Below are 11,840 nucleotides of genomic sequence, written 5' to 3' on the forward strand. Positions count from 1 at the left end.
TTGTTTTTATTATTATTCTGTATATTTTCCTCTTATTTTGTGTGCTTTTGATTATCATTTTTAACTAAAAGTAAACATAAAACCCCATACTTTTAATGCTTTCATTTAATTTTCCTCTTTCTCACGTACCCCATGTAGTGCCATTGCGTACCCACATTTGAGAAACACTGGTCTAAAAGCCTGGATTTGGCCCCCGGGCCTTGAGTAACAGCCGTTAGCAGATGAGTTTGACTAAAACACTGTGTTGAGATGACCTAAATGTGAGTTTCTTAACGACATCTTTTTGGGAAACCAACAACTCGTGAAGCATAAATCTCCAAAAGTTCAAAATAAAAATCTTTATGTGCTTGTATTGATACTGGAATTCATTATGACGTAGGAAGAAAACAGAAAATGTAACGCTGCAGCTCTCAAGGTTCAACAATGAAGACAATGACTAAACTTTTATTTCATAAATCATTAAAGTTTCAGTCAAAAATATCAACAACAAAAGCACAAACCTCCAGCAAACTTTCCAGATATTGACAGTTATCTGGATAAGTGATCCTGATCATGGTACCAGGATTATTTCCACTTTAAAGGCTTGGAACAACTTTATATCCCTATTAATAACCAAGCAATGGGTCACAGTTTATGGACTGGAGTGATTCATCAAAGCGTGGTTAAAAAAAAAAGTTTCAGATTAGAACCCTGCATTAGATTTTAGCATCCAGAAGATGATTTAGGAAGAAAAAGGAAACGTTTTGGAAGTTGCACCAGCTGCTCAAAGTTTCCTGGAAACATATATATTATACATACCGTATTTAACATAATGGAAAATAAAGATTCAGAGGTTCCACCAAAGCCACAGTTGCTATAGCTGGACTTTCTAATTAACATTGTTTTTGTAGAAAAAAATCTCATGATTCCAACTTTTTTATTTGGCCCACTTTGTTCTAGTACGGAGATATTTTCAAGTGTCTTGTGAAACCTCTAAATATTAATTAATTTGCATAAAATTTGGATCCAAATAATTTGGCCATATATGGAACTAATGTAGAGAATATAAAAACACTTGTATGACGATCAATGGATTACAGGCTTAAATATGAATTAAATCTTTGAAATCAATCCAGAATCAGTATATTTATTGACCCAGGTCCATCTTTGGTTAAAACATCAAAATCTGTTAAATTCTTTTGATGTGATCCTGTAAACACCAGTGATAATGACCTCCTTGGTAGAGGAAACAGAAAGTGACAAGAACAAAAATCTAGTCTCTTGAAACTAGAGAAAAACAGAATTGATGAGTTCAGCTGAATCCCAGGCTTAGACCACAGTAGACTTCCAGTAATCAGATGATGCTAACTTGACAGTCCACCCTCTGGTAATGTAGGGGTGAGTCCACGCTACTGCTAAAGCTCCAACACTTCTGCTGGTGGTGAAACCTTGAGGGCGTGGCCAAAAACAAAACAGGAAGTGAGAATTTCATCATCTCATGCAGTGATGAGGACATCGTGGCAGTGTCTATACCTGCTCAGATCCCGGTCGATGTCCTCCAGAGTTCTGCCTTTGGTTTCTGGCAACAGGAAGAAGAAGAAAAGTCCAGCTGCGACAGCGACCGTCCCGTAGACGAGGAACACCCCGGATAGGCCGATCATCTCTGTGGAGGAAAAACATCACCATGACAACGGACAGAAGGATCTAATGAAGTCATTTGGACTTCCTGTTCTAAGGAAACCTCAAAATCACGATAACTGTTAAGGTGCGTTCACACAGAACGGGACTCAGGCGACTAGATTACTTTCAAAATCAATGTATATGATGCAACGTGAAGCAACGCGACTCGTGCAGTTTCCGCCAAGTCTCTCAAAGTTGAAAATGTTGAACTTTTCAAGCGACTTTGGGTGACGCTGTGTCGCGACATCCATCGACAATGAGTTTCTCCCTACGTCATGTCACTGGAGTAGATGAAGCGAGCAAAAAAACGCGACTCTTCACAGGCGATTTAAGCAACTATGGTTGCTGAAGTCTTGTTTGTTGTGAGTACACCTTTAAGGTGCGACTTCAGCAACTCTGGCGACTAGATTACATTCAAAATCAATGTAAATGACATCAAGCAACTCAATCACGCGAGTTGCATCGCTGGAAGTCACTCAAAGTTGATTTCGAGACATCCAATCGCTTCCCCAGTTGTCACGTTACTGGGGTAGATGAAGCGAATAAAAAGTGCGACAGTCCAAGCGACTCATCACGGGCGATTTAAGCAACTGTAGTTGCTGAAGTCGCGTTGCGTTCACACCAAATCCTGAGTAAAAAAAAAACAAGTAAAAAGCAATGAAGCATGGCGACCAGGGGAGTGACGTGGGGAGAAACTCATTGTTGATTGGATGTTGTGTCACTCAAAGACGATTGAAAAGTTCACAATATTCAACTTTGAGTAACTTCCAGCGACTCGTGTCATTTACATTGATTTTAAATGTAATCTAGTCATCAGTCGCTGAAGTCACGTTGGGTGTGAATGCACCTTAAAACAGTCCATCTCGACTGAAAATTCCATATTTTTTTCTACAGGTCTTAAGTTTCAACATAAATCAGCCAAATTACAAGTTCACGTGTTTCTCGACATTAAAGTATATTGTTCTATTTAATGGTACGGTAAAAAAAAACCACCTGTTGTAAAAAATAAACCTATTTATTTAGTCTGGCTTTCATGTAGTGCTTTATAATTTTTCTGGTTATAATTTTAGATTTGTATTCTTTAAATTATTTCATTTGTTAAATGTTTTATTATTGTTGTTCTTAACTTTGACTGTTTTTATGCTAATTTTAATGTTTTATATTTTAAAAATACTGCTTTGTTTTTATCTTTGGTATCTTTAATTATTTTATAAATGTATAACTTTTATATATATATATATATATATATATACTGTGTATATATATAATTTTAACTTTTGTCAGTCACTAACAAAATTCTCTGAAGCACTTTGGATGAAAGGTGGTATTGAAAAATTAAGATTGATTCATTGATATTGATTATTAACCAATGGGTAAAAGACATTTTAACGTGAAACAGAAGCATATTCTACAATTGATAAAATAAACAAGAAAACCCTGAAAACAACCTTTATTTTGGCTGATATCAGATATGCTACAGATATCTATCTATTGATAATTTGTGTGTGTGTGTGCATGTGTGACTCTCACCAATAGCGTTCAAGAAAGTGAAGGAGACCACCAGGTTGGCGGCCCAGTTAAAACAACTGGTGAATGCAAAGGCCCGTCCTCTGACGTCTGCTGGGAAAATCTCACTCAACAGAAGCCAAGTCACTGTTCCAGAACAAAAAGATTCATCAACACAATTAAGATTTTTACTGTAAAAGTCCATTTGAGTGAGTTACAAACTTGGTCCAAATCCAACGGCGTATGCACTGACCACTGCCATCAGGCAGAGTAGAAGAACCCAGTTAACCAACGTGTGTTCACGGGGTGGTTGTGGGTCATGGAGAAGTTCAGCAGGAAGTGTTGCGTTCACACTGACGTCCTCTGATAAATGCCCGCTCAGCAATCCGATGATGACGAGGCTCAGGGCCATGATGAAGCAGCTGCTGATGAGCAGAGGCCTCCTGCCCACCCTGTCTGAGAACACCATGGAGACCCCCGTGGCCACCACTTTGACGCATCCCAGCCCGATGGACGCCAGAGCCGCGGAGGAGCCACTTTGGAACCCAGCCGAGCAGAAGATGGTGGAGGCGTAGAGGAGAACGTTGGGCTGGCCCGTGAACTGCTGGAAGAGAACCAGCCCTAGTGCGAGGACGGTTCGCGTCCTCATGTTGTCCTCAAACAGATAAAAGCTACTGAAGCAAGGCCTACTGATTCCTTTGATGTTTGAGTTCCTGTCGTTGTCGTCAGACTCCCTTTTAGGGTTGGACGACAGACACCAGATCAAAGCCAACTGAATCAACGTTGGTGCAAAAACAAACCCAAACATCCACTTCCACCCATGTGGATACCCAGACAGGATGTAGTTGATTGCGTAAGCAGCCAGGACACCCACAGTAATCCCAGCTTCGTACAGGCTCACCAGGAAGCCCCGGTGCTCAGGTGTCACCAGCTCTGACACAAAGATGCAGCACGACATAGAGGAGATGCACACGGCCAAGCCGACGGTGACCCGGCCCATCACCAGAGTGGGGAAGGACCCGAGCAGCAGCAGCACGGTGCCCCCTAGGACCAGGATGTTGCTGAGCAGGATGGAGTTCCTCCGCCCGTAGCCGTCAATCACACAGCCTCCAACGACGGATCCCAGCAAAGCTCCAATCAGCAGAGAGCTGACCACGCCCTCCTGCTGCAGCGCTGACAGATGGAAGTCCTCCTTCAGCTGCAGCAACGCCCCAGAGATGATCCCCAGCTCATAGCCATAGATCAGACCCCCCACTGTGGACACCGAGCAGGCCAGAGTGAGGGTGGGGACACCTGAGAGGAAGCACACACATGCACTGATGGGGTTGGATCACACTGACAAACTTAATCAGGTAAAAACAAGAAAAAGATTTTGAAAGCACACAGATGCCTTTGATATTTATGAACACACTGGCCTTTGATTCCTTTGATTATTTCAAGGTATTTTTAAAACATGGTATTACCATACTTGCACTGTGGCAGGAAGCGTGAGAAAGAAGAGTTGATTTCCGCGTAGTAATTCCAGCAAGTTCATTTTGTCTTTTCTTTAAATAATATGTCATGGTTTTATTTATTGAAAGACAGGCAGTTGACAGTCGCAACATGTCAGGAGATCAAAGTAAATTCCCTGGAAAAAAGTTGTCTGAATAAATTCAACCTTAACATATATTTCAGTTAGTCATGTTTTCGTCAACATAAAGCATAAGAGTTTATGCATTTCATTAATTATTGATCAACCTGATTAGGGACAGTATTAATGTTTGTAAACACACACAGACCACACAATCACATGAGGTCTGATTGGATTTCAACCCATGTGATGAAAATTTTAATATAGTTTTCATTCACAAGTATTTTTTTTAATATATAAACTAGTCATAGTCTCGTTATTGTCACTTAAATATTGTCAGAATTAGAATCAGATGTACTTTATTGATCTCGGGGAAATAACTTTTTTACAGAGGATATTACAGGTGAAAAAACTAAAAAAAACACCAAAGAAAGAAAATTTAAAAAAAAGCTTACATAATTGTTGATGAGCTCTGACAAAAATTATTAGTCAAAAAAATTAATATAACATTCTTAATAGCAGGGTTCTGGAAAAGTTATGGAATTTGAAAAAATTATTTTCCAGTCTTGAAAAGTCATGGAAAAATGTTACCACTTCAGAATCAGAATTCCTTTGTTAACCCCAGGGGGATGTTGGAAAAGTTTTGGAAATATAGCCTATTTTATTTTAATGTTTAAAATGTATTAAACCCCAAAGATGTTAAGCATTATCTCAAAGTGAAAGCGCTGCATAGGCAGCATCACTGAGCGGGAATCACAAGATCTCACAAATTTAACCCAATTCCCTCTCCAGATAAGTTAGTTTGTATTCAACTGAGACGAGCCTGGGAGTGTCAGTGGTCGGAATCAAACTTTTAGAAATGCATGGAAAATGTGGATTAAATGCACCAATGGTTGAAGAGAGAAGAGAACCACTGGCCGTGCTGGATGTGAACTAGTACACTGAAAGGCCTGCCCATTTTTGCGCTCAAATGGTTCAGAACCAAGCGATGGAAATTTGGTCAAATATTTCAGAAAAGTTTTGAAAAATCATTGTGAAAACAGTGTGGGAACCCTGTAATAGTTTATTTTTTCTTAGTTTTTTTCCACTTCTTTTGCTCGTCACTGTGGTGAAAACACAATGATCTTTGACAGTCACATGTAAACAGTTAGAAACAGTTCATTTCTGTGAGAAACACTTAACGGTCTTTAGCTGAGTCAGAAGTGTTACGATTATTTATAGATTTTTTATAGATTACACGTGTCAAACTCGAGGCCCGGGGGCCAAACCTGGCCATTTAGAGCATTCACTGTGCAAAAGAAAACATGAATCATTGAGTAAATGATTTCTCAGTCCTACCAAATACACAAATTCAATGGAACTCTACATTAGCGCTCACAGTTTTCTCCGTGCTTTTTATTTCATGCATGCAATCTGTCTTCATCTAATCTAATCAAACTGTGAAAAACTATATATATATATATATGTGTGTGTGTGTGTGTGTGTGTGAGACAGTGTCACCTTGATTACGCAGCAGCAGCTTGTTTTTCTATTAAATTGTTATGTATTGTTTAACCCTAAAACACGTTATGGTTTTCAAGTTGAACTACAAACTATGGAACCACGGGAGACCCCACCAATAGACCCCCTGTTACAGGGGTCTTTACTCTCAAAGGAGCCATTTTTGCCTCGTCTCACCTGGATTAAAGTCCTTCTGTAGCTGAAGAAATTACCAATACAGTGTATTAAATTATATACAGTTAAAATTATAAAGAAACTGTTTAAAAAATAAAAAATAAATTAACATGAACAAATAAAAACAATATCTTGCATCTTAAAATTCTTACACTCTGTTTACATTAATGAAATGTTATATAAAGAAGATTGTTTTTCTTTATTTTTTTTAGTTAATGTATTTGAAAGGCTACAAAAATTAACTTGAATTTGATAACACATGATCATGTGATCAACACATGATAATTACTCATTTCTTGCCACACATAAAACATACATATTTAACCTGTACATTGGTGGTTAAATGAATCTGTTCCCACACAATTAAAATCTGTATTTTCTTCCAGAATAGTGTTTTTGTTGGTTTAGTTTCTTACCAGGGTTTAAAAACTTAAGGTTAGTCACAGGTGTAAGTAAAGTTGATGGTCTGTAGATGTTGCAGGAGGTGAAGGTGCTGAGTCATTGCACAACGTGATTTATTTTAGGTTAAATTGTTTAATCTTGATTTTATTTGGTCTTAATGTCAATCAATAATAGCCTCCGTAAGAAAATAACAACTCTTTATTTCAATATTTTTTAAAACTATAAGGAGCCTTTGCAAAAGAGTCAGAGCCACATGAGGCTCCAGAGCCGCAGGTTGCAGACCCCTGTCCTAATAATAAAGCGTCGTCGACACTAAAATAAGGCTGAGCTTTCTTAAGAAACAGACAGAAACTCACCCATGGCGTCTGCTGAGTGACCGACGGGAAGGTCAAGATGTATCTGAGAGAAAAACCAACGAGGTGCAGAATCAGCGCTCACACTTTAGACTAAGTATAACAACCTGTGGCTTCTCCATCGCCATGACAACCCTCTGTTGCATTGTGAGCTCATTAGTGAAACCAATTGAGCTGCTAGAACCGTAAGAGGAGGAAAAGTAATCTGGATACAAGGATGTTTGTGAACGATGTGTGTGTGTCAGGTGGAGAATAATTCATCAATGCTTCAAAGAGAAGCGTCCTATTCAACTGCAAATGATGATGAAGAGGAGGAGGAGGAGGAGGAGGAGGAGGCTGGGACTGAAGATAAGAAGGATGTCACCCTGTAGACCCCCAAAATAAAGGTTCCAGAGAGTGGGGACCCCCACTGTAGCTGAAGGTGGTTGAACACAGACATGTGGAGACAGGACCATCTATAAGGGGGAATAAAGGGGAGAGATTTTTGGGGTCCATTCATAAAGTCAGTAAAATGATGGTCCATTGTTCTATGAATCTGTGATAACCACATTTATTTATTCATCTGAATAATATCCACTGTTATCCAGGAACGTTTATTATTATTATTATTATTATAGTCATCTTAAAGATGGAAATCCTGGTGTTAATCACTAATAAAATGGGTTCAAATGGTGAAAAAGGTGGTGAAATGGGATTTTAAAAAACACAAAAATGAGTAAAAATGTGCAAATTAGAGCGTTCAAGTGTGAATATTGCAACAATTAGAGTAAACTGGCAAACAATGGGCATTATGAATTGTGAATGTGGTTAAATAAGCCAAAAAAAAAAAAAAAATGAAATATGGTGAAAAGAGGTTAAAAGTGGCAATAATGGGTCAACATATGTGATATTAGGTGTAAAGGGTTTATAAGTGCTGAAAATGTCTTGAAAGTGGGAGAAATGTGATGTCGAAGTGTCAGAAATGGGAGTAATGTAGCAAAAATGCATGAAAAGAGCAAAAATATGGCAAGAAAAGGTGATGAAAATAGGTTAAAATGTGAAACTAGTTTGGTGTTGTTGCAGAAAAAGGAGTAAAACAAAAACGGGCTCAACTCGATGTGAACATTCCAAAGCTCCAAACTTTGCAGTATAAAATATGTTTGAATGGAATAACGTTTCCTGTAAAGAGTTGAGGATTCATCTTTGTCAGACTTTAAGCGGCAGCAGAACAAACGTATTGTTTTTGTTGTTGTCTCCGTTACCTTCCATTGAGCCTCTCCGCGTCGGTCCGTTCCTCTGCTCAACAGATGCACATGTGGATTAACGGAGAAACGGAACAAACTGATCAGATCCTGCTGAAGGTCCAACCCAGGAAGCTGAGGTCTACGTGGCAACAACTGCCTGATCCTGATCCTGATCCTGATCCTGATCCTGATCCTGATCAGCGCGCGTTAGGATCAACTCTCCAAAATAAAAATGTGTTTTAAAACATAGAAAACCCATCTGATAGTGTACATTTAGTTGTTTAATGCAAAACTTAACGTAGATTTTTTATTTATTTATTTTTTAAACAACACAACGTACATAAACACGGAAAAAGTTTCGGTTTTTCTGAATTGACGAGATAAAAATAAGTAAAATCAAAACATTTGGCTCTGTTTTTATATGACATGTTTTTCGTTTTTAGTTCCCTTGTAAAATTCTCATTAAATCAGAAAAACCGACGAATATTTCCTATAAAAAATAAATCTAAATTCAGAAAAACCGAAAAATATTTCCTATATTAACAGAAAGACATGGCAAAAATATTTTAATTTAGTTTTTTTCATGTCATCAAAAAAAAAAAAAAAAACAACTTAATACCAATAAATTAAAATATGTATCAGTTTTAGCTGAGAAATATCACTATATCAAAATAACTAAAGGAAAAATGCATTTGAAAAATATCTAATTCCAAATAATGATTATAAAGTATATGAATATTTTATTAATCTTTCATTTAAAAAAACAAAAAAAAGGGGGAAACAGTGAATGGATGGACTGCTGTCATATGTATCTGTGCAGGTTGTTTGTGAAGCTTAAATCTTGCTTTTTTTTTTCAGAGATAACTAGTATACACCTTTATTATTATTATTATTATTATTATTATTATTATTATTATTATTATTATTATTATTATTATAGGGTGTTTTTTTTCCCGCACTATCCACCAAGTCACATTTCTTGTGTTCTTTAAAAACTGTACTTTGGCAATAAAACTTTTCTGATTCTGACGTAAAGGTGCACTATGTCCTCTGACCACCTGGGGGCGCTGTGAGTAACACGTCACCGGAACCGGAAGTCTGCTGTGGTTGACGGACACATGATGGCGGTGAGTGAGTTTTTGAGCCGAGCAGAGCTTCTTAAACAGGGCGCAGAAGCCCGGGTGTACCGGGTCCAGCTGCTGGGGAGACCCACCATAGTAAAGGAACGGTTTCCTAAACTCTACCGACACCCAGAGCTGGATAAAAAGCTGACTCATCGTAGGACGGTCCAGGAGGTGAGATCCATTCTGCGCTGCCGCAGAGCAGGTACTAACAGCCGGCCTCAGTCACCACCACTACTCGGTGAAAATAAACACATTTACTACTCTGATTTGATTTGATTTTATTGTATTTCGAACATAAAACACAACAGCATGAGGGGGAAAAAATAATAGTAATACAAAATAGAATTTAAATCAAACAAGGCAAAGTGAGAGAAAATGGTAAAGTCTGTTTTTCTATTTATTTATTTATTTTTACCAACAATTTCATAAAGTTTCTCTAAATGTCAAACATTTGTCACACAATCGAGATATTTTGAAGTGAAGTTCCTGCTGGGACTGGTTTCTGTTTGTTTGGTTATTATTGTTGGTAAACTAACAAAAAAATATTATAATTACACAAAATGTCTTAAAAAACCCAAAACGGCATAAAGACACAAAAACAATGGAGAATAACTAAAATACCATCAAAAACACGGAGCAACATTACAAACATAGAAATAAATAAATAGATTATGACAAAAAATGACAACCAAAAAAACACAAAATTACAGACAAGAAAAGCATACACAATCACAAAAATATTGAACAACAAAAATTACCCCAAAAACACAAAATGACCAAAAAAAATTACATGCAAAATATGTGAAAGAAATGACAACAAAAATACACAAAACAAAAAAAAATATGTCAACGTATCACAAACATACAAACGTGACTTCAAAAGCACAACATGACTTCAAAGACATGAACCAACATTAAACCATAAAAATACTCGAATATCATATTAAAAATAGCGATAAAATCACACAAAATAAGTGGAAAAATAGCAACAAAAATACACAGAACAAATGACAACAAAGACACATAAAACAACAAAAGTGGGAAAACAAAAATACACAAAATGACCAAAAAAACATAGAAAATATGAGAATTGTATTAAAAAATGTGAATATAAACACACAAAATGACCCCAAAGCACTCAATCCTTTTGTTTTAATAATGTGAGTAAAATGTATGAAATGACAACAAAAACAACATACATAAGAAACATACAAAATGTGAGAAATATATAATAAAAATTACAGCTAAAACACACAAAATGATATGGAAAAAACATACAAAATGTAAGGATTATATTTAAAAATGACAATAAAAACACAAACCCTTTGTTGTTAAAATGAGAGTAAAATATGAGTCCAGAAGCACACAAAACAACTGTGTGTGTGTGTTTCAGGTATTCCTGCTCCCAGTCTCTACTTCGTGGACTACACGTCTCACTGTATCTTCATGGAGGACGTGGTGAACTCGTGCACGGTGCGCGATCACATCGCTCTGCTGCAGCGATCCGACTCCCCTCAGCAGCTGGAACATCTGGAACATCTGGCCGAGCAGGTGGGTCGACTCCTGGCTCAGATGCACGATGAGGACGTGATCCATGGAGACCTGACCACCTCCAACATCCTGCTGAGAGCCCCTGGTTCTGGTTCTGGATCTGAACTGGTCCTCATTGATTTTGGTCTGAGTTACATCTCAGCTCTTCCTGAGGACAAAGGAGTGGACCTGTATGTTCTGGAGAAGGCCTTCCTCAGCACTCACCCTCACACTGAACCACTGTTTGAGAAGCTTCTACAGAGCTACACCTGTTCCAGTCCTAGAGCTACAGCTGTGATCAACAAGCTGGACGAGGTCCGACTCAGAGGAAGGAAACGCTCCATGGTTGGATGAGGATACGCTCCATGGTTGGATGAGGACAGATTAACAGTTCATCATTAAAGGATGGTTTTATTCTGGGATTGTCGTCAGTAAAGTATTTCTGAGGAGAACGTTTTTACCACTTGGTGATGCTTGTTATGTTTTTTGCTGATTCATATTTTTACTTTAAAAATCAGGAAAAAGGAACAACAAAATGAATCCTGTTTCCTCCACTGGATTATCCCACAACTACCACCAGATGGCAGCAAAGCAACGAGGAAGCAGGAATTTGTAGTAAAACATCATGCTTTATTTAAAAGCAAAATAAGCAAATAATATAAACAATAAAGTTAATATCTAAGATTATAAAAGAGGTTACCAAAATATAACTTTAATGAAAATACTAGCAACCAATAAAGGTTATTAACTGAACAAAGTGAAACACGAGTGTTTGGACAAACCAGTTAACACAAACTAA

General features: G+C 37.6%; 2 protein-coding genes across 3 annotated transcripts; one reads left to right on the top strand and one right to left on the bottom strand.

Moving 5' to 3' along the window:
- Window positions 1-508: 508 nt before the first annotated feature.
- slc2a10 (solute carrier family 2 member 10) lies at window positions 509-8,531 on the bottom strand. 2 transcript variants are annotated; one of them, XM_028447303.1, is made up of 6 exons: window positions 8,406-8,531; window positions 7,168-7,619; window positions 3,388-4,458; window positions 3,190-3,312; window positions 1,513-1,642; window positions 509-1,427 (listed from the first exon to the last, which is right to left on the bottom strand). In XM_028447303.1, exons 2-6 carry the CDS (start codon window positions 7,169-7,171, stop codon window positions 1,334-1,336), a joined length of 1,422 nt encoding a protein of 473 aa, XP_028303104.1. In that variant the 5' UTR covers window positions 7,172-7,619; window positions 8,406-8,531; the 3' UTR covers window positions 509-1,333. The 2 variants fall into 2 exon arrangements, with proteins under 2 accessions (XP_028303104.1, XP_028303105.1); XM_028447304.1 differs by having other exon boundaries at window positions 7,168-7,210; window positions 8,406-8,498.
- A 946-nt stretch (window positions 8,532-9,477) lies between these two features.
- tp53rk (TP53 regulating kinase) lies at window positions 9,478-11,461 on the top strand. The gene is made up of 2 exons (XM_028446907.1): window positions 9,478-9,713; window positions 10,905-11,461. Exons 1-2 carry the CDS (start codon window positions 9,506-9,508, stop codon window positions 11,393-11,395), a joined length of 699 nt encoding a protein of 232 aa, XP_028302708.1. The 5' UTR covers window positions 9,478-9,505; the 3' UTR covers window positions 11,396-11,461.
- Window positions 11,462-11,840: the final 379 nt, after the last annotated feature.

This window comes from Gouania willdenowi, chromosome 5 (genome assembly GCF_900634775.1).
Source record: "Gouania willdenowi chromosome 5, fGouWil2.1, whole genome shotgun sequence".
Taxonomy (NCBI): Eukaryota; Metazoa; Chordata; class Actinopteri; order Blenniiformes; family Gobiesocidae; genus Gouania; species Gouania willdenowi.

Coding starts and splice junctions, on each gene's coding strand:
- tp53rk (XM_028446907.1), top strand. CDS start 9,506: ATGATGGCGGTGAGTGAGTTTTTGAGCCGAGCAGAGCTTCTTAAACAG. Junction 9,714..10,904: donor TCTGCGCTGCCGCAGAGCAG/GTACTAACAGCC, acceptor TGTGTGTTTCAG/GTATTCCTGCTCCCAGTCTC.
- slc2a10 (XM_028447303.1), bottom strand. Junction 1,643..3,189: donor CACTTTCTTGAACGCTATTG/GTGAGAGTCACA, acceptor TTTCCTCCACAG/AGATGATCGGCCTATCCGGG. Junction 1,428..1,512: donor ATCGACCGGGATCTGAGCAG/GTATAGACACTG, acceptor CACGCCCTCAAG/GTTTCACCACCAGCAGAAGT.